At 39.7% G+C, this 28,000-nt stretch overlaps 1 protein-coding gene across 3 annotated transcripts; it reads left to right on the forward strand.

Moving 5' to 3' along the window:
* mapkap1 (MAPK associated protein 1) lies at window positions 1-27,990 on the forward strand. 3 transcript variants are annotated; one of them, XM_061734525.1, is made up of 13 exons: window positions 1-166; window positions 3,665-4,159; window positions 6,645-6,677; window positions 8,019-8,108; window positions 10,337-10,485; window positions 15,906-16,078; window positions 16,155-16,331; window positions 17,928-18,037; window positions 18,678-18,785; window positions 18,943-19,083; window positions 21,592-21,729; window positions 23,057-23,154; window positions 26,206-27,990. In XM_061734525.1, exons 2-13 carry the CDS (start codon window positions 3,877-3,879, stop codon window positions 26,326-26,328), a joined length of 1,623 nt encoding a protein of 540 aa, XP_061590509.1. In that variant the 5' UTR covers window positions 1-166; window positions 3,665-3,876; the 3' UTR covers window positions 26,329-27,990. The 3 variants fall into 3 exon arrangements, with proteins under 3 accessions (XP_061590509.1, XP_061590510.1, XP_061590511.1); XM_061734526.1 differs by having other exon boundaries at window positions 3,691-4,159; XM_061734527.1 differs by lacking the exon at window positions 6,645-6,677 and having other exon boundaries at window positions 26,206-27,989.
* Window positions 27,991-28,000: the final 10 nt, after the last annotated feature.

Genomic DNA, 28,000 nt, shown 5'->3' on the forward strand with positions numbered 1-28,000 from the left:
AAGTCGACTCTCTGGAGGAACAGCAGCCTGAAGTGGCTCCACTTCTGTTATGATTTTGATAAAATTCTATTTTTTTTTACCATTGAAAACACTTGATGCCTTGTTTGGGGTTGAACGTGTTTAAAATGGGTGTTTTTTGTATATTCTGCGGAAGAGTGTCCCCAAGGTGAGAGCTTTGAGCTTCAGTGGGAGGTTTTCGGCTAACAGCAGCTTAGCTGCAGCAGCTTACGAGCTACAAATACAAACACCACACGGGCTTTACTTTACACTTTATAACTACATTATTGCATGCTTATAAAGTATGAATGTTAACTGCATACGTGTCGCTGTTTTTCAGTTCAGACTTGTGCTGTTTTCAGTTGTTTGAAGTCAAGCCAAGGTTAGAAAAGCTAATTGGCTGTTGTGAACCGAGACCGAGTAGTCTCAGCATATACATATGTGCTTCGTTTCACCTTACTTTTATTTTTATTTTTTTTATTGAGCATTTTAGAGATTTAGAACATACAGACATTCAGCCAAACATTTATGCACAAAAACTTATGCCATACACAAAAAATAATGTATTTGCACTGGACTTTTTACCTTTTTAACTACCTCCACACTCATGTAAATACTGCAATTCAAATCTGTGTAAATCGTATAATCAGATCTCATCTATTAATAATATATATTATCATTCATTCATGTCTGACCTGCACCTTATAACAACAGTTATTTATAAATCGGCACTATGTACGCATACATTATGTATGTACATAGTGCAGATATATGTATCCTGTATGATACACACACACACACACACACACACACACACACACACACACACATATATATATGTATATATATATATATATATATATATATATATATATATATATATATATATATATATAATGTGTGTGTGTGTGTGTTTATTTCACTGCATAAGCATTCCGTTTCCCTGTACTTTTGACATGTGCAATGACAATAAAGTTGAATCTAATCTAATCTAAAACTTGTACAATACAGTATACAATGTAAAATTATATATATGTATAAATTAATAAAATAAAAATATCTATAAAATTAATTTAGCTTAATCGAGCAAGACAGAAAAAAGGTCTATAATAGAGGTCATTGTATCTCAACGGGACCAACCTGGTTAAATAAAAAAAAAAAACTCCTCCAGGTTCTACATCTTTAGTGTTGTTTTTTTTTTTTTATTGAGCATTTTTGAGATTTAGAACATACAGACATTCAGCCAAACATTTATACACAAAAACTTATGCCATACACAAAAAATAATGTATTTGCACTGGACTTGTATCTCAACGGGACCAACACACTCATGTAAATACTGCAATTCAAATCTGTGTAAATCGTATAATCAGATCTCATCTATTAATAATATATATTATCATTCATTCATGTCTGACCTGCACCTTATAACAACAGTTATTTATAAATCGGCACTATGTACGCATACATTATGTATGTACATAGTGCAGATATATGTATCCTGTATGATACACACACACACACACACACACACACACACACACACACACACACACACACACACACACATATATATATATATATAATGTGTGTGTGTGTGTGTGTTTATTTCACTGCATAAGCATTCCGTTTCCCTGTACTTTTGACATGTGCAATGACAATAAAGTTGAATCTAATCTAATCTAATCTAATCTAAAACTTGTACAATACAGTATACAATATAAAATTATATATATGTATAAATTAATAAAATAAAAATATCTATAAAATTAATTTAGCTTAATCGAGCAAGACAGAAAAAAGGTCTATAATAGAGGTCATTGTATCTCAACGGGACCAACCTGGTTAAATAAAGGTTAAATAAAAAAAAAAAACTCCTCCAGGTTCTACATCTTTAGTGTTGTCTTTTTTTTTTTATTGAGCATTTTTGAGATTTAGAACATACAGACATTCAGCCAAACATTTATACACAAAAACTTATGCCATACACAAAAAATAATGTATTTGCACTGGACTTTTTACCTTTTTAACTACCTCCACACTCATGTAAATACTGCAATTCAAATCTGTGTAAATCGTATAATCAGATCTCATCTATTAATAATATATATTATCATTCATTCATGTCTGACCTGCAGACAATGTGCAATACAGTATACAATATAAATTATATATATGTATAAATGAGTAAAATAAAAATATCTATAAAATGAATTTAGCTTAATCAAGCAAGACAGAAAAAAGGTCTCTATAATATGACAATGTGTGTTTGCTCTTTTGGTTTGACATAAGTTTAAGGGAGTCTATATATAAATTAAAATCTCCAAGGAAAGCATTGAGATTTGGGAGTGATTTTGAGAATTTTGCTTTGTGTATATGAAATTTACCAATTGCAATCATAAGATTTACTATGTAACTTAATTGTTTATTGTCAGATTCAAACTGAGTGATGACATCTTTAGCCATAATTGTTATAGAAAAGTTAGTTTTACTATGTATACAATTCTCAAAATCAGTCCAAAACGCAGATGAGAGAAGTGAGCAGTGATAAAACAAATGTATTGGAGTTTCAGGCTCAATCTTACAAAAGGTGCAATCAACATCAACAAATTTGGATATTAACTTGTTACAAGGATAGATGTTGTGTAAAATTTTAAAATGAGTTTCTCTGATGGAGGTCCGTTTCATCTTACAAGACTACTATGAAGGTGATTGCGTGTCATGATCTGCTCAGATGACAACAGAAGCTCCAGTTAGTTTGGGCCATGAAGTTCTTGACAGGAATCGGCCTGATGGCTTCAAGATCCGCAGCACTGGGACATGTCACCATATCACACCCAGTTATCAGCTGGGATTCATTTATTTCCTTTATAGGCTACCGACAATTATTGGAACTGCTCAGGAATGTTCAATGGTGTGGTGACTGTTTTGGTAATAGTGGTCTTGCGTGTTGACATTGTCAACATTGTTGTGTTCACTGTGTAAATACGGAGCTGTTATGAGAGGACAGACAGTATATTTACTGGACTTTTAACCCTGTGAACATAAAGTACAACACTTCTTTCAAAAACGTTAGGAAACTATGTCAAATGCTTTTATATTTCAGTAACATAAGGATATATTGTTTAAAATTATACTTAAAAAAAAAACGAGCAACTAAAGTGTCTTAAGAAAAAAAAAAGGTAATCTTTAATTTGATATCAGCAACAGGTTTCAAGGACAGTAGAGCCAAGGTGATGTTTATGAGTGTGTAGCATCCCCTCTTCTTAAGGAGGACAGTACAAATACATCTGGGGACTGTGGAGACCAGCTTTAGGAGTTCTGAGAGAGAAATGTTGTCCCATGTTCGTCTGATGTAGGATTCAGTCATCTCAATTGTCCAGGTCTTTCTTGTATTTTCCATTTCATGATGTTTAAATGTCTCAACTGCAGACAGGCAAGTTCACCACCATGATTCATCTACTGCTTTTGTAATGGATGCAGCTCGAAGCATCTTATCTTCTAAATATAAACACATAAATGAATGAATAAAAATGCATAGCCTTCCCAGAAGAAGAAGATCTCTGGATGGGGAAATGTGTTGTACTAACACCAGAATGTACTGTTTGAGTATCGATTTTTCCTTTCCACATGTGCAAGCCATTAACGGTTTCCTCATGGCAAACAGGTGCTGACATCTCTTTAACAATGCAGATGACGGATTAGCCGAGAGCGGCAACAGGAAAACACGATGCCTCTTCACATGTCATTAGCCACAGCTTCACCATTGTCAAACTGAAACTGAGGAGACAAGGACAGCATCTTTTTGCTTACGGCCTGCTGGGGGAGAGAAAGCAGAGACATCCCAGGCTGTAATCAGCACACTTCAAAGCAGGGGAAATGGCTTTCTTGGACAATCCAGCCATTATCCTGGCTCACATCCGACAGTCTCATGTGACTAGTGATGACACAGGAATGTGTGAGATGGTACTCATCGACCAGGATGTGGATCTGGAGAAGTGCCAGCTCACTCTGGTGCCCGGAAGCAGCTGTGGCTCTTCTGGGTCGGGGTCTTTCGTTGAAGGTGGCATTAATGCGACGGACAATCATGCCTGCGACCTCTCCCAATCCATGGACATCACCTCCAGCTGGGACTTTGGAATCCGTCGGCGCTCCAACACAGGTAAGCTCATGACCAGTAAGCCTGGTCTTCTGTAAATCGGAAGGGGTTGGGTGTGTAATCTGGGCCTACGGTTTATTGAGGCTCAAGTCAAATTGTGTGCACTTGAAATGATTTCTGCTGTGGTGGAGCGCATGGGATTAGATGACGGTTCATTGTTGGCTGTGTGGTGAGATGCAAAGATCAGATTGAAATAACTATTTTAAACAGGTGGGACTGTTGTTACTGTGTTGTAGTTTTGTGTGAGAAATGAAGAAGGATTGGGAACACGGTTGCATTGCCTGTCGGCGAGGTGCACACATAGACTGCGTTTACATGCAGTAAAAATTTGGGTTATTGCTAAAATTCCGGTTACTGAAACATTCGAAATATTCCGTTTCCATGCGTGAGCAAACAGGGTTATCCCTGTTTACATGGTGATTAATCATTTGGGATATCTGGATCAAACCAGCGACGCACGGAGAACGTCATGACGCAATTCCCCTCATTTCCACTTCTCCTTCCTGTATCCGAATCCAAAACAAATTGTAAATCTCACTATCCCGGTACTTTCTAGCGTCTACAAATGCAGAAATGTTCATATCCTTCATTACATTTATGAAGTGATTAGTCTCCTCCTGGTCTTGGTTTCTCTGTGTTTAGAAGAACTTCCTGGACTCAAAAGACCAGGATTCCTTGTGAACAGAGCATTTGCAGAAAAAAAATTCATGTTCCGTTTGATGGGGATATTCCGTTTGGTGTTTACATGACCCAATATTCAGGTTTTAAAAGGAGTAACCCAGGGGTCATATTCAGGTTTTTAAAAACCGGAATATGAGCAAATTCGGGTTATTCAAAGGGGTTATTGGTGTTTACATGGCCGTGCAAAACCGGGTTATTGCTAATATTTGGGTTTTAAAAGGGTTATTGATGTATGTAAATGCAGTCAGTGCCACCTTGTTATTTTGGAGCAGAATAAAACAATGTGGTCCAGGGTCTGTTCGGTTCGGTGTTAAAGAATACAGGTTAGCAGCCGTAGAATTAGGGCTTCTAGTGAAGATAACGTATAGTTAATACTCGTCTTGTCCACCGCTGTTCTTTATTGTTAACCATTCAGCTCCTTTCCTCTTGTTTTTTTTCTCAATTTTGTTTGTGTGTTTGTGTCTTTTTTTTTGTCTTCTTCATGTCTCTTTTTTTTTTTGTTCGTCTTGTACTTTTTCATCTCAGAGATGCTCATGAGTCATCTTTCCAAGTCAGGTCTCAGATCAGTAGTGGTCGTGATCTCTTCCATATCACACAGTCCTCTTAAGAATTATGTTAAAGAATGTGAAGTGTTAACATCTCTTATGACATTGTATAACCTAGTTAAAACCCTCTCTTAACCAAATCATCAATAAGTCAGTAAGCTGTCTGTAGAAAACTTCAATAATAGATTTTCTTTCTCTCAGTTATCAAAGGAATAACAATAATTATTAGAACACCAAAGCTGGGATGATAAATCTTGCGTCTTTTTATTTGATATCCAACATGAAATCATAGTTTTAGTCATCAGGTGTGAAACTGCGTTGAAGGGGATAGGAGGGAGTGATCTGATGGAGGGACTTTTGCATCTATTGCTGCTTTCAAATCAGTTAAGTTTGTCATTTTGTTTCTTTGTTTATTTATTTTGGCCATGTAAGGATTAAAAATTCAGAGCTTGGTGTTTTTCTCTGGTCAGTGAAGAGCATCTATACCTGTGTCAGCATGAGGCTCACTGTGGATCCAGGCCTGTCGCGATTATGACGCTCCATAGATGATTATTTATCACGAAGACATTTGTCATTATTAATTTAAATGTCTTTTGCCGTTGATTTATTTCACCCATTATAAGCTTTATAAAATGTCCTGCCCTTGCAGATGACGGAAGTGACTTATGAAGTGACGGATGTGAAGCAAGATGATACCATTAAGAGGCCATCATCTCAGCCAGTCAGCTGTTATGGTTGAAAACGGTGTGAAATGATGGCGTCACACTTAGTTTGACCTGCTGTTTTTCTGCAGCTTAGTGAAGACAGTTATGATGATTATTCAGACATGATCACTGTTTGCACGAGTCATTGCGATCTCATGAGTGACTGGTAATTGTGACAGGCCTGGGTGGAATATGTGTGCCAGTTCTGGGATATGAAACTGAGACTGATCAGTCTGCCACTGCTCATGATTGATCACCCTGTTAATTGATTGGTGCATTTTTCTTACAAGAAGCAGTAAAAACTGAATTTAGCCAGTCTGAATCAAAAGTCAACATTATAACATCCTCTGAAGCCACTTTCAGGCGATTTGATTCGGAAGGTAATGGTTGTTTTGGTGTGAGGGAGCCCAGAGGCCGCGGCATGTTTCCTTTTGGCTCCCTCGATCCAGGTAAGAGTTTTGGTGCAGTGGTGGCCGAGGTTCTGGGTTGTGGGTAGAAAGCTGCAATCCTCAGACAATTTCAGACTCGAACACTGACCTGTGGCGGCTGTTTCATCAGGAGAAGATACCCGCGACAAACCCGGGGCTGCTGGTAAGATGAATCGTATCAATGACCGATATAGTTTATTCAAACGTTAAGGGTTATCCGATCTTACTTCCTGTTGGTGTCGTATATTTATATGTGTTTATGTGTGAGACTTTCTGAAAAGGGTCTTTTAAATCAGTTGATGGATTTCAGCCAGCTTCTTGCCACAAAGTCAGGAAAATAAATAATGTTTTCTCTTCAGTGGCATCTCATACCCCGGAGAGAATGTGAAAAACTAGAAAATTTCCTTGTAGAAATTTCGAGAGTGCCACAGGGGGCTGCTGCCCATTTGTGTACATTTGTGTACAAGATATTTTATGTCTTTTCTTGTCGTCTTCATCTCATTTGTTAGACTCCACCCATCATCTCAGCTCTTCAATATTAACACATTCGGGAACATTGGCACAGCGCACTTTTTCCTACTTCTTTGTGATGTTCAAACATTGAAGACAGTGATGAGAAGTTGAGGTGTTTCTTGGTCTCATTCTCTATCATCATCTGAGATTTCATTGAAAAATGTCAACACATGCTTTGTTGCCGACAGGCCAGTCCAGTACTCGTACCCTGCTCCTTCTAACACCTTAATAGTGTGCATAGAGTGGCGTTTGCATTGCGATGATTGGCCAAATCTGTTATTGACATTTACAACATGAATGTGTGACTAGAGTTATAGTAGAATACGTTTTTTTGTTCCTATGTTGACATATAGTTCAACTCTCCTGAAATTCCTTCAGAATCTTTGAATGTTTCAATGATATTATGGACTATATGTTTTTATATCGTCCCCACTGTATCTGATTAAAAACATGAGTGTGAAAGACTTAATTTGACACATACAGTCATTGTCCTTTTGCTACATCATCCACTGCACATTGGGCTCCTGATACTTGGAAGATCCTGGACCTTCACTAAACCTTTTAATCATGAGGACTCCTCCTCCTCTTCCCACCTGTTACACAGATGTTTTTAAGCTGGTATAGAGTGACTACTTGACAAACTGACCAAGTGCAGCAGACTTCCTCAACTCAGTTCAACCCTGGTTCCAGTGAAATTATTCATTTATGTGTTTCATTGCTGCAGCTGTCTTTGTTGTGCCCTGATACTTCCACAATACCTAAGTAACAATTGGCCTATGAATATGAACAGAGATACAAGCTTTCTGCAGATGTATTGGTCTGACTGTTTTCATAGTTGTATATGCATAAATGGGCGTTAGACAGAGGAGTTCACATCCTTCCTGACCACATTAAGTTAAACATAATGATCATATTTCCTTTTTGTCAGGTTTATCATGACCCGGGATTGTTTGCTGGCAACAGACATTCAAAGGATGTTCTTTCTTTTCAGCCCAAAGACTTGAAAGACTAAGAAAAGAACGGCAGAACCAAATCAAATGTAAGAATGTTCAGTGGAAGGAAAGAGCATCGTCTCACTCTGGTACGTTTCCCATCTTAACTCCTCAAGTGTGGCTGTGTAGCAAAACCTTTAATGCATCCGTATCTGCTTGCCAAGAATGCTTCAGGTAACATTGTTGTGAAAAGGAAGACTACAGAGGAATCTGTACATGGAAATGTTTTCCTGTGACAACACCTGGAGTTAAAAAAAAAATGCATACAGTAAAGAATCATGATTAGTTAGGTTATTATTTATATAAGGATAATTTAACATGAATGCTATGTAGCTTTTGAAATTTCATGAACTTGTTTCTTTAAGAAATATTTTCATTTTGTCATAATAGACTTTAACTGGTAAAGTAATTGATAAATGTAAACCATGCAAACTAAATTTGCTTGGTGAGAATATAACTAGGAAAGAGCGCCATTGTTAGTTGTGTTTTTATTTGTTTGCATTTTGGATCTTGAGTTTGTTATAAACATGACATTAATTAATTAATTAAATACTATAAAAGGAACATAAATGAAATAAATATAATGTGGCTCAATAATGACTTTATTCAGATGTTTGTCATTATTGCCAAAATCTAAAATTCCATCCCATTTCAATCAAAAATTCATTTTAATTGATTGTTCTGGTCTGAAACACTTTAAAGCCACTCTATGTATTTTTCTACATTTGGCCACCGGAGGGCAGCATATCACATGAAAGTGAATGTGTCAACCCCTGGTGTAACAAAGTGCCAACCAGTGGCGGCTTGTCAATAGGGGGCGCTAGGGCGCCACTCCCATTAAAATTACCGGGAAAAAATAAATAAAATATAGACACAGTACACATAAATTACGTAATAAAAAGTAATTATCACATCTGTGCACTCATAAAATGTGTCTGATTTTAAATCTTTCAAGCCCTCCCATCCCATACTGGGTTTATTCAGAGTTGTTTTTTGTGCAGACTGAAATACATAGGTTTCAATGGCCAAATGAGTGTGTATTGTATGTTCTTCCATGTGACTTAATGCCAGTCTCTAATTGGTTACTCAAAGACTCTCCTCCGTGGCCAATCAGCGTGTTTTCTGTCATTCTTCATCCAATCTGATTGATTCATGAGCTGTCAATCAAAGTCCCACCCCTGACAGTGTAGACGCGACTGTATCTGTCACTCGCTACAAACGGAGTCACAACCATAGACATGTCTCCTCCTCCTCCCATGGAGCTGCTGCGATACGTCAACGTCGCCGCCATATTGGATGTGGCAAGACTGCACTGTAAACTAATACAAGTAAATGGACTTGTTTTCATAAAGCGCCTTTCTACAAAGAAATTTACTTTTTACGTCTCATTTATTCATTCACATATCGTTAGCCTCATAGCATAATTGCCCAAGTTGTATTTGAATGTCTTAGAATTAGGCAATTATGCTATGAGCCTAACGATATGCACTAATATACAGTACTTGGGAAACAGTTAGGCACCAAATATAAAAAAAAATAAGAACTTTATTGATCCCACATAGGAGTAATTCATGTTATGTCAGCTATAGAGAACAAGGTAGTGCCGAAAAACAATATATATCCCCCCTCACAAAAATAAGAAAAATAGAGAAACATATTTTCTCATCAACAAAGTTATTATTAATAACTGAAAAAAGCTGAAAAATGGTTCAAATATGTTATTTTGTTACTTGAAACATTTAAAATATGTTAATGTAAAATATGCTACACGTATATGTAGTAATATGTAATAAAAAATAACATAAAAAAATGTATGTTCAAGTAGAGTTTGTAGTTGTGTTGTCATCCCCACTTGCCAGTGCGCCCCCCCCAAAATCTTTTATCACCAGCTGCCGCTGGTGCCAACATGTCTCCAGCCGTGGTGTTAGTACATGCAGTGGCTTTAAAGTCACACTTGTGAGATACTGTAACACAGTTGAGGCTGAACAAGGTTCCCCGGCATCTGTGAAAGGAAAGTAGAAAACTCAAACAACGCTTCAAGTCCTTCCATTTTATAATGTGGCTTTTTCTAAAGCCTATAAGGCTTACATTATGATAAAACTTCTCAACATTGCACCATTCGAGTGCTATGTTTTAGATCGTTGTAGTGTTACAAGTGACTTGAATATGTAATGAAAAATCATCCACTTTCAAACAACCTCTTATATCATGATGTAGCAGGAGTGGTAATAGGCGTGTCATCATGCTGGAGGTTTTATTTCTTTTTTTTTTTAGCTTTCCACATACTGTTGTAACCATTGTCATTAATTGTGTTCAGTGGAAGACCTAGGGACTCTGTTTGATAAACAAGACTACAAAGACCGGCCGCGGACGACAGGAGTAAAATCCACCTTATCTCTGCGGCTGGAGCAGTGTCCGCAGCAGCTCAACAACCCCTTCAACGAATACTCCAAATTTGATGGCAAGGTGAGTTACTCCTCTGTGAGTCCATTAGGAGAGAGAAAAAGTATTAAATCCATGTTATTGAGTTTTATCAGGCTTTATTCATAAAGTTGGTCAGGAATGATTCAAAAGAAAGTAGCTTGGTCTCTGCAAATAATCAGAAAATACATAATCAGAGCCCCTCTATTTCATTGTTAACCTAAGAGTTCAGCCTCTTTGGTTTGGTGGTGGGGTGAGGTTTGGGCTTGGCTGTTGTTGGCTGAGTTGTGGACCAGCGGTTCGGGAGACTGGCAGCAGAGTAGATAAGCTGCATCCACTCTGCTGATAACCAGCTTCCTTTAAAAACAGTGACAGCTGCAAGCCTGTGCCTAAGTCACTAATAGAGAGAATGTGCAATGACGTCACAGATGCGACTTCACAGCGGGTTACGCCCACTGAGTGGCAGCGTAAACTTTCAGTTTGAGCACACTTGAAAACATCTAAAATGGGAGAGAGCTGTTGTGCGATCGACTGTACTCATAGATTTAGCAAGAAATCAGAGTTATTGTTTTACAGACTGCTGAAAAATAAGCTTAAAGGGGACCTATTATGAAAAACATGTTTTTTCTTGTTTTAACATATATAAAGTGGTCTCCCCTCACCCTGCCAGCACAGGGGAGACAAAATATCATGAATTTCTGCAAGCTCTCTGACCCCCGCCGGACAGAGTCCCCCAGTGTCACGTGGTTTTTTTTGAGCCGATTAGAATCTGCTCCTGTCGTTACGTAACGACAGGAGCAGATTTCCATAGGTTCAGCCTCCGCTGCTGAAACCACGCCCACAACCAGCTCTCTACGGAGCTGGAGCGGTCCATCCTTCAGCCAGTCGGTCGCTGCGCCGCGGCGGAGCGGATCCGGGTTGAATCATCCAGGTTCCCGGGTGGTTTGGGAGCTGGGTCCTCGGGGATCTGTCTCAGGCTGGACCAGCTTCACCCTCCGAGATTTTCAGGCAAATCTGTCGGTTTGATCACCGATAACGGGCGATGCGCCGCGGATGCGCTCCGGAGCCGATCTGTGCACCGGCCGTGGGGTTGCGGCGCCCGTCGCGCAGAATCCGCCGGGCAGATCCGGCTGAAATTCCGCTGGTCGGTCCCCGGGAGTCCCTGCTACCAGTCCAGGCCGGTTCCTGCGGTCCCGGCCGGTCGGAACCGGTCAGATTCCCCCGTTAAAGCCGCGGTGATGCGCGCTGCTCCAGCAGCGCTGCTCCCGGGCGCCCGGCGTGGCTCCGGGGCCAGCGTTCAGCATCCGCCGGGTAGATCCGGCTTAAATAGTGCATAAATGTTATTTATATACAACTCATATTTTATTTTTTTAACAATAACGTTTCCATTTGTGAAAATTCAGTGTTGTGATAATTTACAGGCTCGGGCTGCTCTGGCGGAGCAGGTTTATTCTCCTCCCCTGCTACACGTCATTCAGGGAGCCAATCAGCACAGAGCTTCATTATCATACCCCCCCCTTCCCTAAAAATGAGGCGCAGAAAAAGGGGTTAGAAGCGGTAAAACTAGTGACAGGGCCCACAGGCTGGATTTATGATTTATGTAGAAAAAACAAGCTTTAGATTGTGAGCTTGAGATTGTATTTTTAAGGAGAGGATTTTTAATATGTCTTCTGAGTGTCTTAATGTCTGAAGAATATAAATACAGGCTCAATGGTAGATCTGGGGTGGACTCTTGCTCAATGCTTACCCAGGCAGGGGGTGTCGTTGCACCGAAATAATATGATGCTGAGGTTAATTGGGCAGCCATATAATACCACCTGAGATTGGGAAGTTGGAGTCCTCCCCTCTCATAAGGTAGATATAAAAGTTTTAAACGAATTCTGGCTTTCCTATCATTCCAGATGAATTGACTTAACAGTTTGTTAAGTTTGTCATAAAACAAATTTGGAAGCGGCAATGGGATTGTTTGAAAATAATATAAAAACTGGGGTAGAATAGTCATTTTTATCAAATTTATTCGTCCGACCATAGATATAGGCAAAGTAGACCAGCGATTCAGTGTCTCGGTTACTCTTTCTAGCAGGGGGTTATAATTTGCTGGGACTGTGTCATTTAATTCAGGAGGGATTTTAACACCTAAATATGTAAAACCTTCAGTAGTTGTTGTAAATGGGGTATTTATTATAGGGTTGTGTCTTTCTTTTCTGTTAAGGAACATTAATAATGATTTGGAATTGTTAATTTTATATCCTGAAAACCCTCCAAAATGCTGCATTAATTTCATCAAATTGGGAACACTATTCTTTAAATTTGTTAGGAAAAATATTATATCGTCTGCAAATAAGGCAATGCGATGATCTACCCCCCCAATCATAATGCCTGATATTCCTGTATGTGTTCGTACTGCCATAGCCAATGGTTCAATTGCTAATGTGAACAGGAGTGGGGACAAAGGACAACCCTGCCGAGTGGACCTCTGTAGGCTGAAGGGTCTCGAGATGGTAGTGTTAGTTAAGACCTCAACAGTTGGGTTTGTATATAGTAGCTGTATCCATTTAAGAAACATTTTGCCTAATCCAAATCTTCGGAGCACATCGAATAAGTAGCCCCATTCTATCCTGTCAAAAGCTTGGCAAGCATCTACTGATAGCATTGCTGTATCTGTGGCATTATGTTTCTCATGAAGTACGTTCAAGACTCTTCTCACATTGTGATATCCTTGTCTTTTTTGTACAAAGCCTTGTTGATCATCATTAATCAGCTGAGGGAGATATTTATCTAATCTTCTTGAAAGTGTTTTACATAATATTTTTGTGTCACATCCCATTATACTAATCGGTCTATAAGATGAGCATTCAGTTGGGGGTTTGTTTGGTTTTAATATTAAAGTTATTAATGCTAATCTTAATGAATCTGGAAGCGTTTCTGTATTAAAAGATTCGTCATACATGTCGAGAAGTGGTCTAACAAGTAGTTTTCGAAATGTTTTGTAAAACTCTATAGGCAGCCCATCTGGTCCTGGTGCTTTACCGCTATTCATATCCCCTATAGCTTCAAGAAGCTCTTCTATTGTTAATGGGTTATCTAGTGTTATTTTTTCATCATCTGATATAGTCCGAAATTGTAATTGGTCAAGGAATGCGCTTTGGTCCTCACTGTTTTCTGTATATTCTGATTTGTATGTTGATTCATAAAAGTCTCTGAAGTTTTTATTTATCTCTAATGGGTCTGTTGTTAAGTCGCCAGATGTTGATTTTATATTATTAATTGTTCTTTCCGCTTGTGTCTTTTTAACCCTCCAGGCCAGTAATTTACCTGCTTTTTCCCCTTGGTCGTAATAAGTTTGTTTGGTCCACATTAGACTTTTAGCTACTTTGTCAGATGTTAATTTATCATATTTAGCTCTCAAGACAGAAAGGTTTTGTAATTTTCCAGGATCATTGTCCTTATAGAGTTCATCCTCAGCTTTTTTAATTTGGTTGTCTAGTACTCGCAATTCTTGATTGTGTCTTTTGGTTTTAGAGCTTGTGTAACTAATAATTTCTCCCCTTATGTAGGCCTTAAATGCTTCCCATCTAATGCTGGCTGTAGTTTCATCTGTATTTAATTCAAAATATCTATTTATACAACTTTCCACAAATTTAACGAAGGCTGGATCCTGTAATAAATAGGCCTGTAATCTCCATCTTGAACAGTGCTCGGACATACCTAATTGAATCTCCATAGATACTGCTGCATGGTCACTGATTACTATAGTATTATACCAACACTTTTTAACATTTGGCAGTAGCTCCATAGAAATTAAAAAATAATCAATACGCGAGTGTGTTTTATACGTGCTTGAATAACATGAGTATTCTCTGTCATAAGGATTCTGCGTTCGCCAAATTTCAGTTAATCTTAGATCCTTCATAAAGTTAGCCAAAGTTTTCCTAGTTCGCACATGGGTTGCTTCAGATTGGGTAGATCTATCCAACACTGGGTCGAGGGCACAATTAAAGTCTCCTCCGATTATATAAAGTCCCTCCAAGGAAGATACAGTGAGGAATAATTTTTCAAAAAAAGATGGATTATCTTCATTGGGACCATATACGTTTATAAGATTTAATTTTTGTGTCAAAATATTGCCTTGAATGATAATGTACCTTCCAAGTGGATCTTGGATAGTTTTTATGACTTGAAATGGTATTGATTTGTGTATAAGGATAATTACACCTCTTGCATGAGTATTATATGAAGCATGGAATACTTGGCCTGGCCACCTTTTGCTCAAATAATGCATATCTGTGACCATCAAGTGCGATTCCTGTATGAATACTATTTTAGATTTAAGATATTTTATCCTGTCCATTACCTGTTTCAGTTTGGACAGTTTTCTTATTCCCCGCACATTCCAACTTGTAATATTAGTGTTCAGTCTACCTTTTGTTTTCTCCATAAATTATAATTTCAGTATAATCCAAGGTTATAACATAAATGGTTAAGAAAAGAAAAGAAAAGAAAAAAGAAAAAAAGGAAAGGGGAAAAAAAAGGGCTGTACCAAATATTAATGTCCATGGACCACTGGTTTTTGGTAACTGTACCAAATATTAATGTCCATGGACCACTGGTTTTTGGTAACTGTACCAAATATTAATGTCCATGGACCACTGGTTCTTGGTAACTATAGCAGGGCGAGTGCTACGGGGGCCCGACCGACAGGATGGAGAGACGCAGAGTTTTGTGCAGAACCCTTTATTTAGCCTCAGAAACCCTCACACGTGCCCAAGCACCTTCAGACAGCTTCTCCGACCCCTCGCTGCTGTCCAGCTCTGCCTTATAAGGCAGGCAGGGTGGAGAGCTGTAGCCACTCAGGCGGATGGGACACAGGTGCGCGTGTCCCATCAACCTCTCCACCCTGCCACAGTAACTGTACCAAATATTAATGTCCATGGACCACTGGTTCTTGGTAACTGTACCAAATATTAATGTCCATGGACCACTGGTTCTTGGTAACTGTACCAAATATTAATGTCCATGGACCACTGGTTCTTGGTAACTGTACCAAATATTAATGTCCATGGACCACTGGTTCTTGGGGTAACTGTACGGGTCACTGTGTCAAGTCCAACTGCCTTTAATTTAATAAATCATAATCAGCTGTTATCCCGTCTTCTCCACTAGTTGCAGACATTTTTGTCACTCAGTGCGAGTAAGTGGTTCAGTGGGAAAGTGACGTCAATGCAGACCCTCTATTGTAGAGAGAAGTGAAATAAACTACGCTTGAAACCCGTTTGCCTCCACTGGGTTTTGTGTTGGTGGCTATCTCTTGCTGCTTATTTAGATTTGTTTGAATTGTTTACTAAGCTTTATAGAGGGTGTACAGGGGTTGGACTAAAAGAGAGGGTGCTGAGATTTGCACATGGCAGTATGCCTTTCCTCATCATTTCTTTTTCCTGCATGATGCACTCACACTTCTTCTCAAGGGCCACATTGGTACAACGGCTACGAAGAAGATCGACGTCTACCTCTCGATGCAGATGACTCAGGAGAAAGTACATCCAATGACGGTGGTGACCATTGCTAACGCCCGTGTTCACGACCTCATCGGGCTCATCTGTTGGCAGTACACGAGTGAGGGAAGAGAACCCAAACTCAAGTGAGAAGAAACACCTCTCAGGACCCCTGATGTCGTGAAAGCCAGCGTCTGTCTTAAGCTGTTGTTCTGTCCGCAGCGAGAATGTCAACGCCTACTGCCTCCATATTGCTGAGGACGATGGTGAGGTGGACACAGACTTCCCACCCCTTGACTCAAACGAGCCAATCCACAAGTTCGGTTTCAGCACTCTGGCCTTGGTGGAGAAGTATTCTTCACCCGGGCTCACCTCAAGACAGTCGCTGTTCGTCAGAATGTAAGTTCAAAAAACACAATCTTTTATATTACTCATTGATAGCTCCATGTATGACATACTGCATTGAGGTCTGGGGAAACACTTATAAAACAAATACCAATCCAATATTTTTATTACAAAAGCCATAAGAATCATCAGTAAAAAACCTTTCCGTGAGTCGACCAACCCACTATTTTTCTGCTTAAAAATTCTGAAATTCAAGGACATAGTTGATTATATTACAATACAAACCATGTACAAAGCCAGAAACAAACTTCTACCCCCACATGTCCAGAATCTGTTTAAAATAAGGGACCAGATAGAACATGAGAGGAACTTTATTATTTGAAAAACCGAAAACCCGAACCAATGTAAAAAACCTGTCAAAGGGGTGAACATCTGGAACAACTGTCCTGTACATATCAACTCATGTTGGACACTATTCAGCCTTAAAAGACTTTTATTACGTAATTTCTCATTATGGTATGGAAAATTATGTTTGCCAACTTCTGTACTGTTATATTTGGGGTTTTGAGCAATGCACTACTTTTTATTTTTGCTATGATGGGAAGTTTAAGTTATTTTTGAGTTTTGAGCTCTGTGCCTTTCTTTATTTTGCTATGATAGGATATTTGAGTTTACTGATAATTAATTTCAAAGTCTTGAGCTTTGCTCTTTTGTATTTGCTGTAACCAATGTAAGGTACCAGTAAAAGGGGGAGGTTTATATAAGCCTTGCTTTTACCTACACCCTTTCGGTTACAAAAATGTACCAAAATAAATGAACATTCATTCATTCATTCATTTATTCAATCTTATATCAGACAACAGTTTGAAAATGAATGTCTAAAAGATGGAGATCCTCTTCTCATCATTGATCTTCAAAGCCAAATCACTGTACAATCACCTGTGGACATTGATGTATTATTGCCAGTGAAGTGTTCAGATACATTTGTTCCAGTATCCAACGGTACACCCAATTTAGTCAGCATGTTTTTAAGTTTTTATTGCATTGTTGAAACGTGGAAAACTCTGCGACGTCCATAAGCATCACCTGCAGTCGTGCGTCACTCTGGCTGTTAAAAGAAAGACAACATGCCAATGACCTCAACTGTGTGGCAGAGATTGCGTCTCTAGGCTGGTGTGGAAAAGTGGAAGAGGTGGGCGTGGAGAGGGATGTCAGTCAGCTGCAAGTTAATGGATGGATAGATGAATAGATGTATAGATGAATGGATGGCACAAGCAGGAGCTTTTCTACAGTTACATCTCCTACGAGTTTGGCCTTTACAGAGGGCCTTATTTTATGATGTATTAAAGCATCGCCCAGAGTCATGTCAGGACAATTTGTGAACTTTATACGAAAACCGACGATTTTGTGTTCTTTTTCTTAAAAAAAAAAAACAAGAAAAAAAAGTGACCACAAGTATTATCCACCACAAAGTGTCACTGCAGGACATTAAAGGGGTTTTCAGAACCTTTTCCATGGTCATCTTCATTCCCCACCAGCACTGCAGCAGCAGAGGACAGTAATTTACTGCTTTTTAACAAAACGTACACTTGTATATTCAATCAAGACTGTTTTTTCTCAACCTTCTTCCCCCCTTTTTTTTCCTTTTAGAAATGCTGCCCATGGTTTTTCTCTGATTCCTGTGGACAGTATGAAGGTCACCATGAAGGAAATTCTTCAGAAAGCCCTCAAGAAAAGGAAAGGCTCACAGAAAGGCTCTGGTAATGTCAGATTCATCTTTCACCCTCTTTAATTACCTGCTTAACGTCCCTTCAGAAGATCAGTCGGTCCACACATCCTCCTGTCATGCGCACTCAGCTCAGTTTAATTGGATCACATTCAGGACATTTCAGTTCCATTTATTTGTATAGCTCCAATTCAGAGTAACAAAAAGAAAAAGTAATGGACAGAATGACAGAGAGCAGGTGATCCGCCACTGCAGTGATGCTTCAGCCACAGCAAATTTGGCCGAGGAGAGGCTGTGAATCCAGTTTCAGTGATGTGATTGAATGAGCCCAAACAATCTGGAAGAGTTTAGTGACGCACTGACATAACATCAGTATTTCACTTTGAGAAATATAGATAATTTAAAATAGCATTGATTCCTTGTACACAAAGCAAGACAGAAGTGTGTGTAACCATTGGCATTAACTGATCTGCAAGACTTTACATTAAACTGTGATTATGATTCATGCCACAATAACAGAAGAGCACCAAGATTTACGCAGGCAAGGTTTCTCATGTCTGAACTGGAGACCCCCGTAAAAGCAACCTGCTGAGTCTCTAAATAGGTTTGAGAGGTGATGGACAAGAATTGGACTGAAGATTGGACCTAAACATGACTGTGTTGTTCCTGAGCAGGGCCCATGTATCGCCTGGAGAAGCAGATGGAGCCAAATGTGGCAGTGGACCTGGATTCAACCCTGGAGATCCAGAACACCCTGGAGTTTTGTCTGGTCAGAGAAAACAGTGAGTAATCAAAACATTTCTCTTGTTTTTCAGTCTTGGGATTGTACCGAATACCTGTAAATGCTTTTGTAGCGCCATCCTTCCACATTTTACTGTTGTAAATATGTTCTTTAGCATTTGTTCTACTGTCCAGTAAAAAATGTTCGTCTTGGTCCAGGCTCCAGAGGTGAGGAGAGCTCAGAGGAAGACCCTCCCATCGACATCACCTCAGTCCAAGACATGCTGAGCAGCCACCACTACAAGTCCTTCAAGATCAGCATGATCCACAAGCTGCGTTTCACCACAGACGTGCAGCTAGGTACACACGCACTCTTGGAAAATAATTTCTGAACATTTACCACGGCTGTTTACAAACTGGTCAATTGGCACATTTGAAATTCATGCACATTTTTGAAACCATCTGTTTTTGATTCAGGACAGAAAATGACTGTTTTGTTTTGCTCAGCAGCCGTTGCATGCTGCTGTCACACCTGGAAAGAGATCATATCATCTGTGGCTTAATAGTGAATAAATATGTGTAGGTGTGAAACCTCTATCCTCAGATAAGGTTGCATACCTACGAGGGGTGTAACGATACACTAATCTCACGATAACGATACGATATTTTAGCTGTATTTTTTTAACAACATTGAATGAGGAACATATGACTGGACAGTTTGTAATGCTTTATAACTGTTTACGTTTTAAAGAGAAAGCCAGGCCAACCATTTTCCACAAACTGAACTAAAAGTAAATGTCAGCTTTGCATTATGCATCTTCAGTTTCATACAAGGAAAAATATTTAGCCACAAACTGAATAGTTTCTCTCATGTATGACTTGACTTTTTTCTTTTCCAGAAATTTAACAACTAAAATTAAATAAATAAATAAAAGTAAAAAAAACTATGAAAAGTCCCAAACTCTAAATGCAACATGACTGTTATTGATCTTGTGCCAGAGTTAAGAGCTTCACCTGCTCCTGCCTGAGGCCGTAAGGTGAACCCCGGTATCGTTTCATCCTCCCACCTTTGGGGACGACACAATCTTTACATCATAAAAAACATTGATTCATGCTCACCTTAGAAGTAAAAGTTTGGAGCTCAAAACCCCCAAGAGTCCTGTGATCGGGACCAAAACGGTACTAGTTTCTTCTGAGCGGAGGAAGATTTTGGTCCGCGGGTCGAGGTCGTCACGTGATCCCGCTGCACCAATAGGATGTTACTAGTAAACACAATATATTCATATTAATAACCCAATATCAGCTACAGTTTGTCACCTCCACGACACGTATCGTGACGTTTTTGTATCATGAAGTTTCGTGGCACCATATATTGTTACACCCCTAATACCTACACATAGCAGCAGTTAAATTAACCAGAGGAGGTTCATTTAACTGCTGATATCCGGATTAGCTGCGGAGCCTTTTGGTAAATTCCTTGTAGGCATTTAAAAAAAGAAAAGCATTTTCAGTTATGGAAGTCTGATTTTTGTCCATCCATGAAGTTTAGTAAATTTATAATAAATAAAGTTTCTGTAAATTCTTGCATCCTTTTAGAGGATGAACCATCGCTATTCTGCACCCTTATGAACCGAGGAGAAGGGATCTTCACACAAGCAAACATTTTATCAGGTGCTCTGAAAGTGGGATTACAATGCTCCCTGAACTAAAACATTAAGTGGCATGTGGTTGCTTTTGCTCTGCAGTCGCTGGATGGGACAGCCATCCAACGGGTGAGGAGCAGGAGAGCAGTTTGAAAACACCTGTAGAGATCGTCTGCTGCCTTCCTAAGATTATGACCGTGAATCCAAACCGCGTTCATTCTGAAATGAAACCTGTGGTGCCATCACCGCTTCCTCTTATTTTATCCTTCCCAGATGGGTTTACATGCATTTCTCTGAGCATAATTTTTGGACTTGTCACCTGCTTTCCCTCTGAGACCTCCATCAGACATATGTATGCCCTTTCCTTGTGATGTACGTTGAATTCAGTCAAACAAAATCGATTCAAGGAGCCACTAATAAGAGCATAACCACAGTCAGAGGTTTCATGATGACAGGTCAGAGGAAACGATAAATATAAAGGGGACCTATTATGGCATCTAATACCTATTTTAAACAGGCCTTGAATGTCTTAAAAACAAGCTTTTGAAATTTTTTTGCTAAATAAATGAGAAATTCAGCCTCTAAACCAGGGGTGGACAATCCTGGTCCTCGAGGGCCCGTGTCCCTGCAGGTTTTAGATGTTTCCCTGCTTCATTGCACCATGATACACCATGATAACAGAATTGTGCAGACCTGGATAACAAGCTGATGACCATGATTAATTAGAATCAGATAAAGCAGGGAAACATCTAAAACATGCAGGACACCGGCCCTCGAGGACCAGGATTGCCCACCCCTGCTCTAAACCATGTCTTTATCTTCCCATTCTCTAACCTCATTATCTATGCAGGATTCTGAGTGGGCGGGGCTATGATAATGAGGCTCTGTGCTGATTGGCTGCCTGAATGACGCGATACACCGCTACAGAAAAACGGCGAAGCTCCGGCCGGTGGAGTTAGTTGTGGGCGTGGTTTCACGCATCGCTCTGTCGTCCCGTAACGACGGGAGCAGAATCTTATTGGCTCGTAGATCCACATCACACTGGACGGCTCATCCGGGCGGCTGTACAGACACTGCAGAATTTGGTTGCTTTCCTCCTTCTCTGAGTTGGCAGGCTGAGGGGAGACCACTTTATATATGTTAAAGACAGAGAAACCCTGTTTTTCAGAATAGGTCCCCTGTAATATATGTTTCCTCCTAAACTTCCACATCACTGTCTCCGCAGGTGTTTCAGGGGAGAAAGTGGAGATCGATCCCGTCACGAATCAGAAGGCCAGTACCAAGTTCTGGATTCGCCAAAAACCAATCTCCATCGACTCGGACCACCTGTGTGCCTGCGACCTCGTAGAGGAGAGAAGCCCCAGTGAGTGGACTGGTCAGACAGCTGTGCACGAGGCTCCACCTCAGTTGTTCCCACACATTCACATACTTTCTAACTATGCAGAGGAGAATAGCTCTCTTAATCTCTAGAAACAAGTAACATTCACAGGCTGAATTGCACATACTTTTATCTCTTTGCAGCCAGTATGAACCAATATGATCTGTTTTTTTTCCCCGTGAACTTGATTTAATTTGTTATCTTTACCAGCTGTTATGACCACATGGGCAATGATTACCTTGGGAAACCGTTGTCAAGTACCGCAGTACAGTCCGTTAACAACTGCTGCGCAAAACACATTTCCATCTCACAGTGGAAATGTGTTTGGTGGTCAAATGAATCAGATTCCCCGATGTTTGTGGGAGGACACTGGCACCGTGTGCTCTGAACTGCCGTTGAAGGGGAGCATCTAGGCTCTTAAGTGTGTTTTAAGCGTTGTAAGGATTGGCAACATCACATAGCAGTAAAATCCTGTGCTGCATCGACCTTAAATGGAAAACATAATCAACATTAACAAACGAAGCTGAAGCTAACAGTGACTACGTTTACATGCAGTCAAAATTGGGGTTAAGGTCAATATTCCGGTTACTGAAACATTGGGAATAATCTGTTTCCAAGCGTGAGTAAACAGGGTTATCCCTGTTTAGATGGTGATTAATCATTCGGGATATCTGGATCAAACCAGCGACGCACGGAGAACGTCATGACGCAATTCCCCTCATTTCTTTTTCTTTTCCAGCGTCTTCCAGCGGAGCTTGATCTGGTCTGGCGTTTGTACAAATCCTGCTTCGCGCAACTTTTCTCTCACCTTTTTGTAAATCTTCTATCCCTGTACTTTCTACCGTCTACAAATGCAGAAATGTTCATATCCTTCATTCCATTTATGAAGTGATTAGTCTCCTCCTGGTCTTGTGTTTCTCCGTGTTTATAAGAACTTCCTGGACTCAAAAGACCAGGATTCCTTGTGAACAGAGCATGTGCAGAAAACAAATTCATGTTCCGTTTGATGGGGATATTCCGTTTGGCGTTTACATGACCCAATATTCAGGTTTTAAAAGGAGTAACCCAGGGCTCATATTGGGGTTTTTAAAAACCTGAATATGAGCAAATTGCGGTTATTCAAAGGGGTTATTGGTGTTTACATGGCCGTGCAAAACCGGGTTATTGCTAATATTCCGGTTAGAAAAGGTTATTGACTGCATGTCAACGCAGTCACTGACTGTTACTCAACTCTTATTTCTTTTATATTCAGGAAGGTTGAATGTGTGTTTGATGTCACAGCTCATCGAACATCATCCTCTTTGTCTTGCAGGTCATGCCATCTTCAAACTGACGTATCTCAGCAGCCACGACTACAAGCCTCTCTACTTTGAGTCTGATGCAGCTACTGTCAATGAAATCGTGCTGAAGGTCAGTACCGGTCGTGTGTTCTCTGCCCTGTTTCCCTGTCGTGATGACGGCGTTTCAGTTTACCTCAATAAACCTGAAAACTCTTCCAGCTTCAGTCAGAAAGCAGATGGAGGGCATGTGTTAAACCTAGAAGGAAGTATAGCTCTCTGGGCTACGGTTTGGATTCTTATGAGTCCAGGTTTGAGTCTAGTATTGTTTATGTGCACGATAGTGAGTGTTGCCATGGTTATGTCAGATTGGAGACCGCTCACTGTCTAGATCAGCGGTCTGCAACCCAAAATGTTGAAAGAGCCATATTGGACCAAAAACACAAAAAACCAATATGTCTGGAGCCGCAGAAATGAAAAGTCTTGTATAAGCCTTAAGCCTGAATTATGGTTCTGCGTTAAAAGAGATGTAGAATCTTGAAGTTTCTTCCTCTATCACAGTCTTGTATATGAATGCGATACTAAACTGAACTTTTCTTCATATCTGGTGTTCCTTTTTACTTAAGTTCTACTCATTCAAAAATGCTTCCAGCAGTTTTACGCCGTGTGAAAGTGATGCGCATGTAGTAACATGATCTAAAATACCTTTGAGTCATTTCACAGCGCGCAGTGTTGTCTGCTCTGCTTCAGTTAAACACTGTTGGCAGCAGCGGACAAATGTTTGTTAAAAATCCCAAAGAAATTCCCTTTACATCAAAGATGGGGTTACCATAGAAAGTGGATGTTCATCTCAGCGGAGAATCTGCTTAGACAAGATATTAGTTTTAATTATGTCAACTGGAGAACTAAGAGTTCTATGTACATGTGACTGATACCTGGTTAGTTGTTGGACTAACAGGTGTAGACAGCAGACACTGAGGGGTCAGAGGGGGGACTGCAGGTCAGTATGCAGCTCTGGAAGAGAGAAGACCAGTACATCTAACTACAAGAACAATGGAAAACGTTTACATAGGGCTGGGCGATATGGACCAAAAGTCATATCTCGATATTTTCTAGCTAAATGGCGATACTCGATATATATCGATATTTTTTCTGTGCCATAATTGGGGTTTCCCCCAAAGCATTATAGCATAGCATCTCTGTTAGTATCTCTGTTAGCATCTCTGTTAGCTTCATTTTTTTCTGAGGCAAACCCTTAAAAAAACAGTCAGTTTTAATACAAAGCCTCGTGCCAAATGTCACACAGGTTCCTTTATTAACAGAGGTCTGCACAATATCAAAATGTATAAAACAAATGAAAAAAAAATAAACTGCCTGCATATATAGAATAAATATATTTGAATAAAATAAAACAAATATCCCTTTCCTAAAATACACTGTGCAATTAATACAATGTAGACAGTAACAGGCAGACTTTTCCACTGAGGTTGACAGTTGTGCAAATAACAAAACATTTGTGCAAATCTCAAATAAAACATTCAAGTCAATTTGTCACAAAATAAGCTACAGTGGGGAGAACAAGTATTTGATACACTGCCGATTTTGCAGGTTTTCCCACTTGAAAAGCATGTAGAATTTTTTTTCAATCTGGTGCAATTTTTATCATAGGTACTCTTCAACTGTGAGTGATGGAATCCAGAAAATCACATTGTATGATTTTTAAGTAATTAATTTGCATTTTATTGCATGACATGAGTATTTGATACATCAGAAAAACAGAACTTAATATTTGGTACAGAAACCTTTGTTTGCAATTACAGAGATCAGACGTTTCCTGTAGTTCTTGACCAGGTTTGCACACACTGCAGCAGGGATTTTGGCCCACTCCTCCATACAGATCTTCTCCAGATCCTTCAGGTTTCGGGGCTGTCGCTGGGCAATACGGACTTTCAGCTCCCTCCAAAGATTTTCTATTGGGTTCAGGTCTGGAGACTGGCTAGGCCACTCCAGGACCTTGAAATGCTTCTTACGGAGCCACTCCTTAGTTGCCCTGGCTGTGTGTTTCGGGTCGTTGTCATGATGGAAGACCCAGCCACGACCCATCTTCAATGCTCTTACTGAGGGAAGGAGGTTGTTGGCCAAGATCTCGCGATACATGGCCCCATCCCTCCTCCCCTCAATACGGTGCAGTCGTCCTGTCCCCTTTGCAGAAACGCATCCCCAAAGAATGATGTTTCCACCTCCATGCTTCACGGTTGGGATGGTGTTCTTGGGGTTGTACTCATCCTTCTTCTTCCTCCAAACACGGCGAATGGAGTTTAGACCAAAAAGCTCTATTTTAGTCTCATCAGACCACATGACCTTCTCCCATTCCTCCTCTGGATCATCCAGATGGTCATTGTCAAACTTCAGACTGGCCTTGACATGCACTGGCTTGAGCAGGGGGACCTTGCGTGCGCTGCAGGATTTTAATCCATGACGGCGTAGTCTGTTACTAATGGAAAATCGGCAGTGTATCAAATACTTGTTCTCCCCACTGTATATCAAAATCATTAAAAAAAATAAAATAAAATTTATTTATTTGTATTTATTTTTTTTAAATCGATATAAACGATATTGTCTCGTGCCATATCGCGTTTGAAAATATATCGATATATATTAAAATCTCGATATATGGCCCAGACCTACGTTTACATGCAGTCAGAATTCGGGTTAAGGTCAATATTCCAGATGTGTGAGCTACCCATAATACGGGCAGTAACGTAGCCTCATACCATCAAAGATGCAGGAATTTGAACTTTAAAAATATAAAGAAAAGGGGTATGCAGTGAATTTCATCACAATATCCTGTTTTAATGCAATTCCACTGACCTGAATAGGGTTAGGGTATCAGACCATCACAGATTTTTGGCTTTGTCCAAAGTGTACAGGAATTTCTTTGAATCTTTTGATGATGTGAAGCGCTGATTCACCTTCTTTGCAGTTTCATGCTGAGGAACATTATTCTGATATTGTATCGATTTGTGGAGGCAGTTTTTTCAAAGATTGCCATCTCTTCTTATGCCCAATTGTGTCACGGACCTGCTGCCAGTAAATCTTATCTTATCTGTTGGATGTACTAATGTCGTCATTTCCGGTGGAGCTGCATAACACAGTTTGATTATATATATATATATATCTGTAGGTTAACTACATCCTGGAGTCCAGGGCCAGCACCTCCAGGGCTGATTACTATGCACAGAAACAGCGGAAACTGAGTCGCCGGACCAGCTTCAGCTTCCAGAAGGAGAAGAAGAGTGGCCAGTAGACCAACTGGACCTGTTCTGTCTGTATGGAAATCCAGACACGAGGCCTCGGGGTTTGTGCAGCGACGGTATCAGACACTGAAGCTGCTAGATGTAGAGACTGATGAAGCCCCAGGAAGCTCATCTGCTCGAGCTGAGAACGGTTGAAACCTTTGCAACTCCACCAGGGAGAAAAAAATAAACTCACTATTGTTTGTCTAGATTTGAAAAATGTCTGATATGACATGCATACAGTTTGGGTTTAACTGTCTTGCTACAGTCAGTTTTTTATTGTTTTATGTTTTTTATTAATTCAATGCCTCTTTATTTTAACCCAGTCCTCCAGGGGGAGTTTGTACACTTAAAACCAGTTCAGGATGTACACCTAGCAAACCAATCAGAGCTACATGCTAAATCTGCTTTCTGTTGTTTTTTTTTGTTGTTTTTTTTAAGCATTTAAATACACAAGTTAATTTTGAATGACTGTACATAAGCATTTTATATTCAGGAAATAATAATCTTAATGAGGAATGATATGATAATGAAGGAAATGATGATCCCCAACTTTAGTGCCATTTTGATTTATTTAAAAGCAACCTCTGCCTTGAGTTGTCTACACTGTTGTCTCTTTATTAGGCGCATTCATCTAAAAGTAGAAAACACAGTTAAAAACAATGCAATGAGATATAACTGAAGTGTTTTGTGAAGAGGTTTGAGTTTATTTCGATATCAGTCTACAGGACTCCGACACGTGGACATTTACTGACACCCAATGGTGAATGTGAAGGTTGAAAAAGGCTCCAAGTCCACAGTGTTGCTGGCTCTGCGTAATCGCTGGAGGTAGACGAGATGAAATGTTTGTTTTGTTATGGTTGGGTGAGGAGAAACAAGAAAAAGAAAATTCAGCATTTTCCTCAAATATAAGTATAACAACCCCAAATCAGTAACACTAGGGAAACGGGGGAAAAAACAAAACGGTCTTGGACATTTATATCTTTGCAGACAGTGTGAACCAAAAAAAAGAAAAATCCTGTTTTTTCTCATTGGCTTCATTTCAGATGTTTATATAAGTACATTTTTGTTTGCAACACATTACAAACAATGTTGGTATAAGGGGCCATTTACCGCTAGTGAGGAGGCAGAAGGAAAAACATCTGTTTTTCAAACTACTGGCATCAACAGGTGATACAATTTAAATGAATATTCTCTTATAATTTCAGAGGAGAAATTACATTTTTGCAGTATCAAAACAGGAATAAATAAGCAGAGAAACAAAACTTGAAAATTAGTAAGTTAAAAGTGTAGCAAAAAGGAGCCTGGCCTTCTACATTTCCTGACAACTACTGGGCTGCTGATGTCACTGCAGCATCAGCAGACGACACAGATGAGTGCAGAGACCAAACCAAGGGCCGTGCTCATTAACTGGCTCTGCGCTCCGTCCTTAGCACTGCTGTCGTGTCTGCACTCTCTGCCTTCTCTAATCAAAGGATCAGAGTTATGTGTTGGGGGAACAAAATATGTTCCTGCAACCGATCTTGGTGAAAACATCTTTTACCAACAGTCTGCATTGGCCTTGATCAGTATTCACCAGATTGAAGGTCTGGAGTTGCACTGCAAAAACTCAAAATCTTAACAAGAATCTTTGTCTTATTTCTAGTTAAAATGTCAAATTTTTAGTCAAAAAATCTCATTACA

The sequence above is a fragment of the Cololabis saira genome, chromosome 11 (assembly GCF_033807715.1).
Source record: "Cololabis saira isolate AMF1-May2022 chromosome 11, fColSai1.1, whole genome shotgun sequence".
Taxonomy (NCBI): Eukaryota; Metazoa; Chordata; class Actinopteri; order Beloniformes; family Belonidae; genus Cololabis; species Cololabis saira.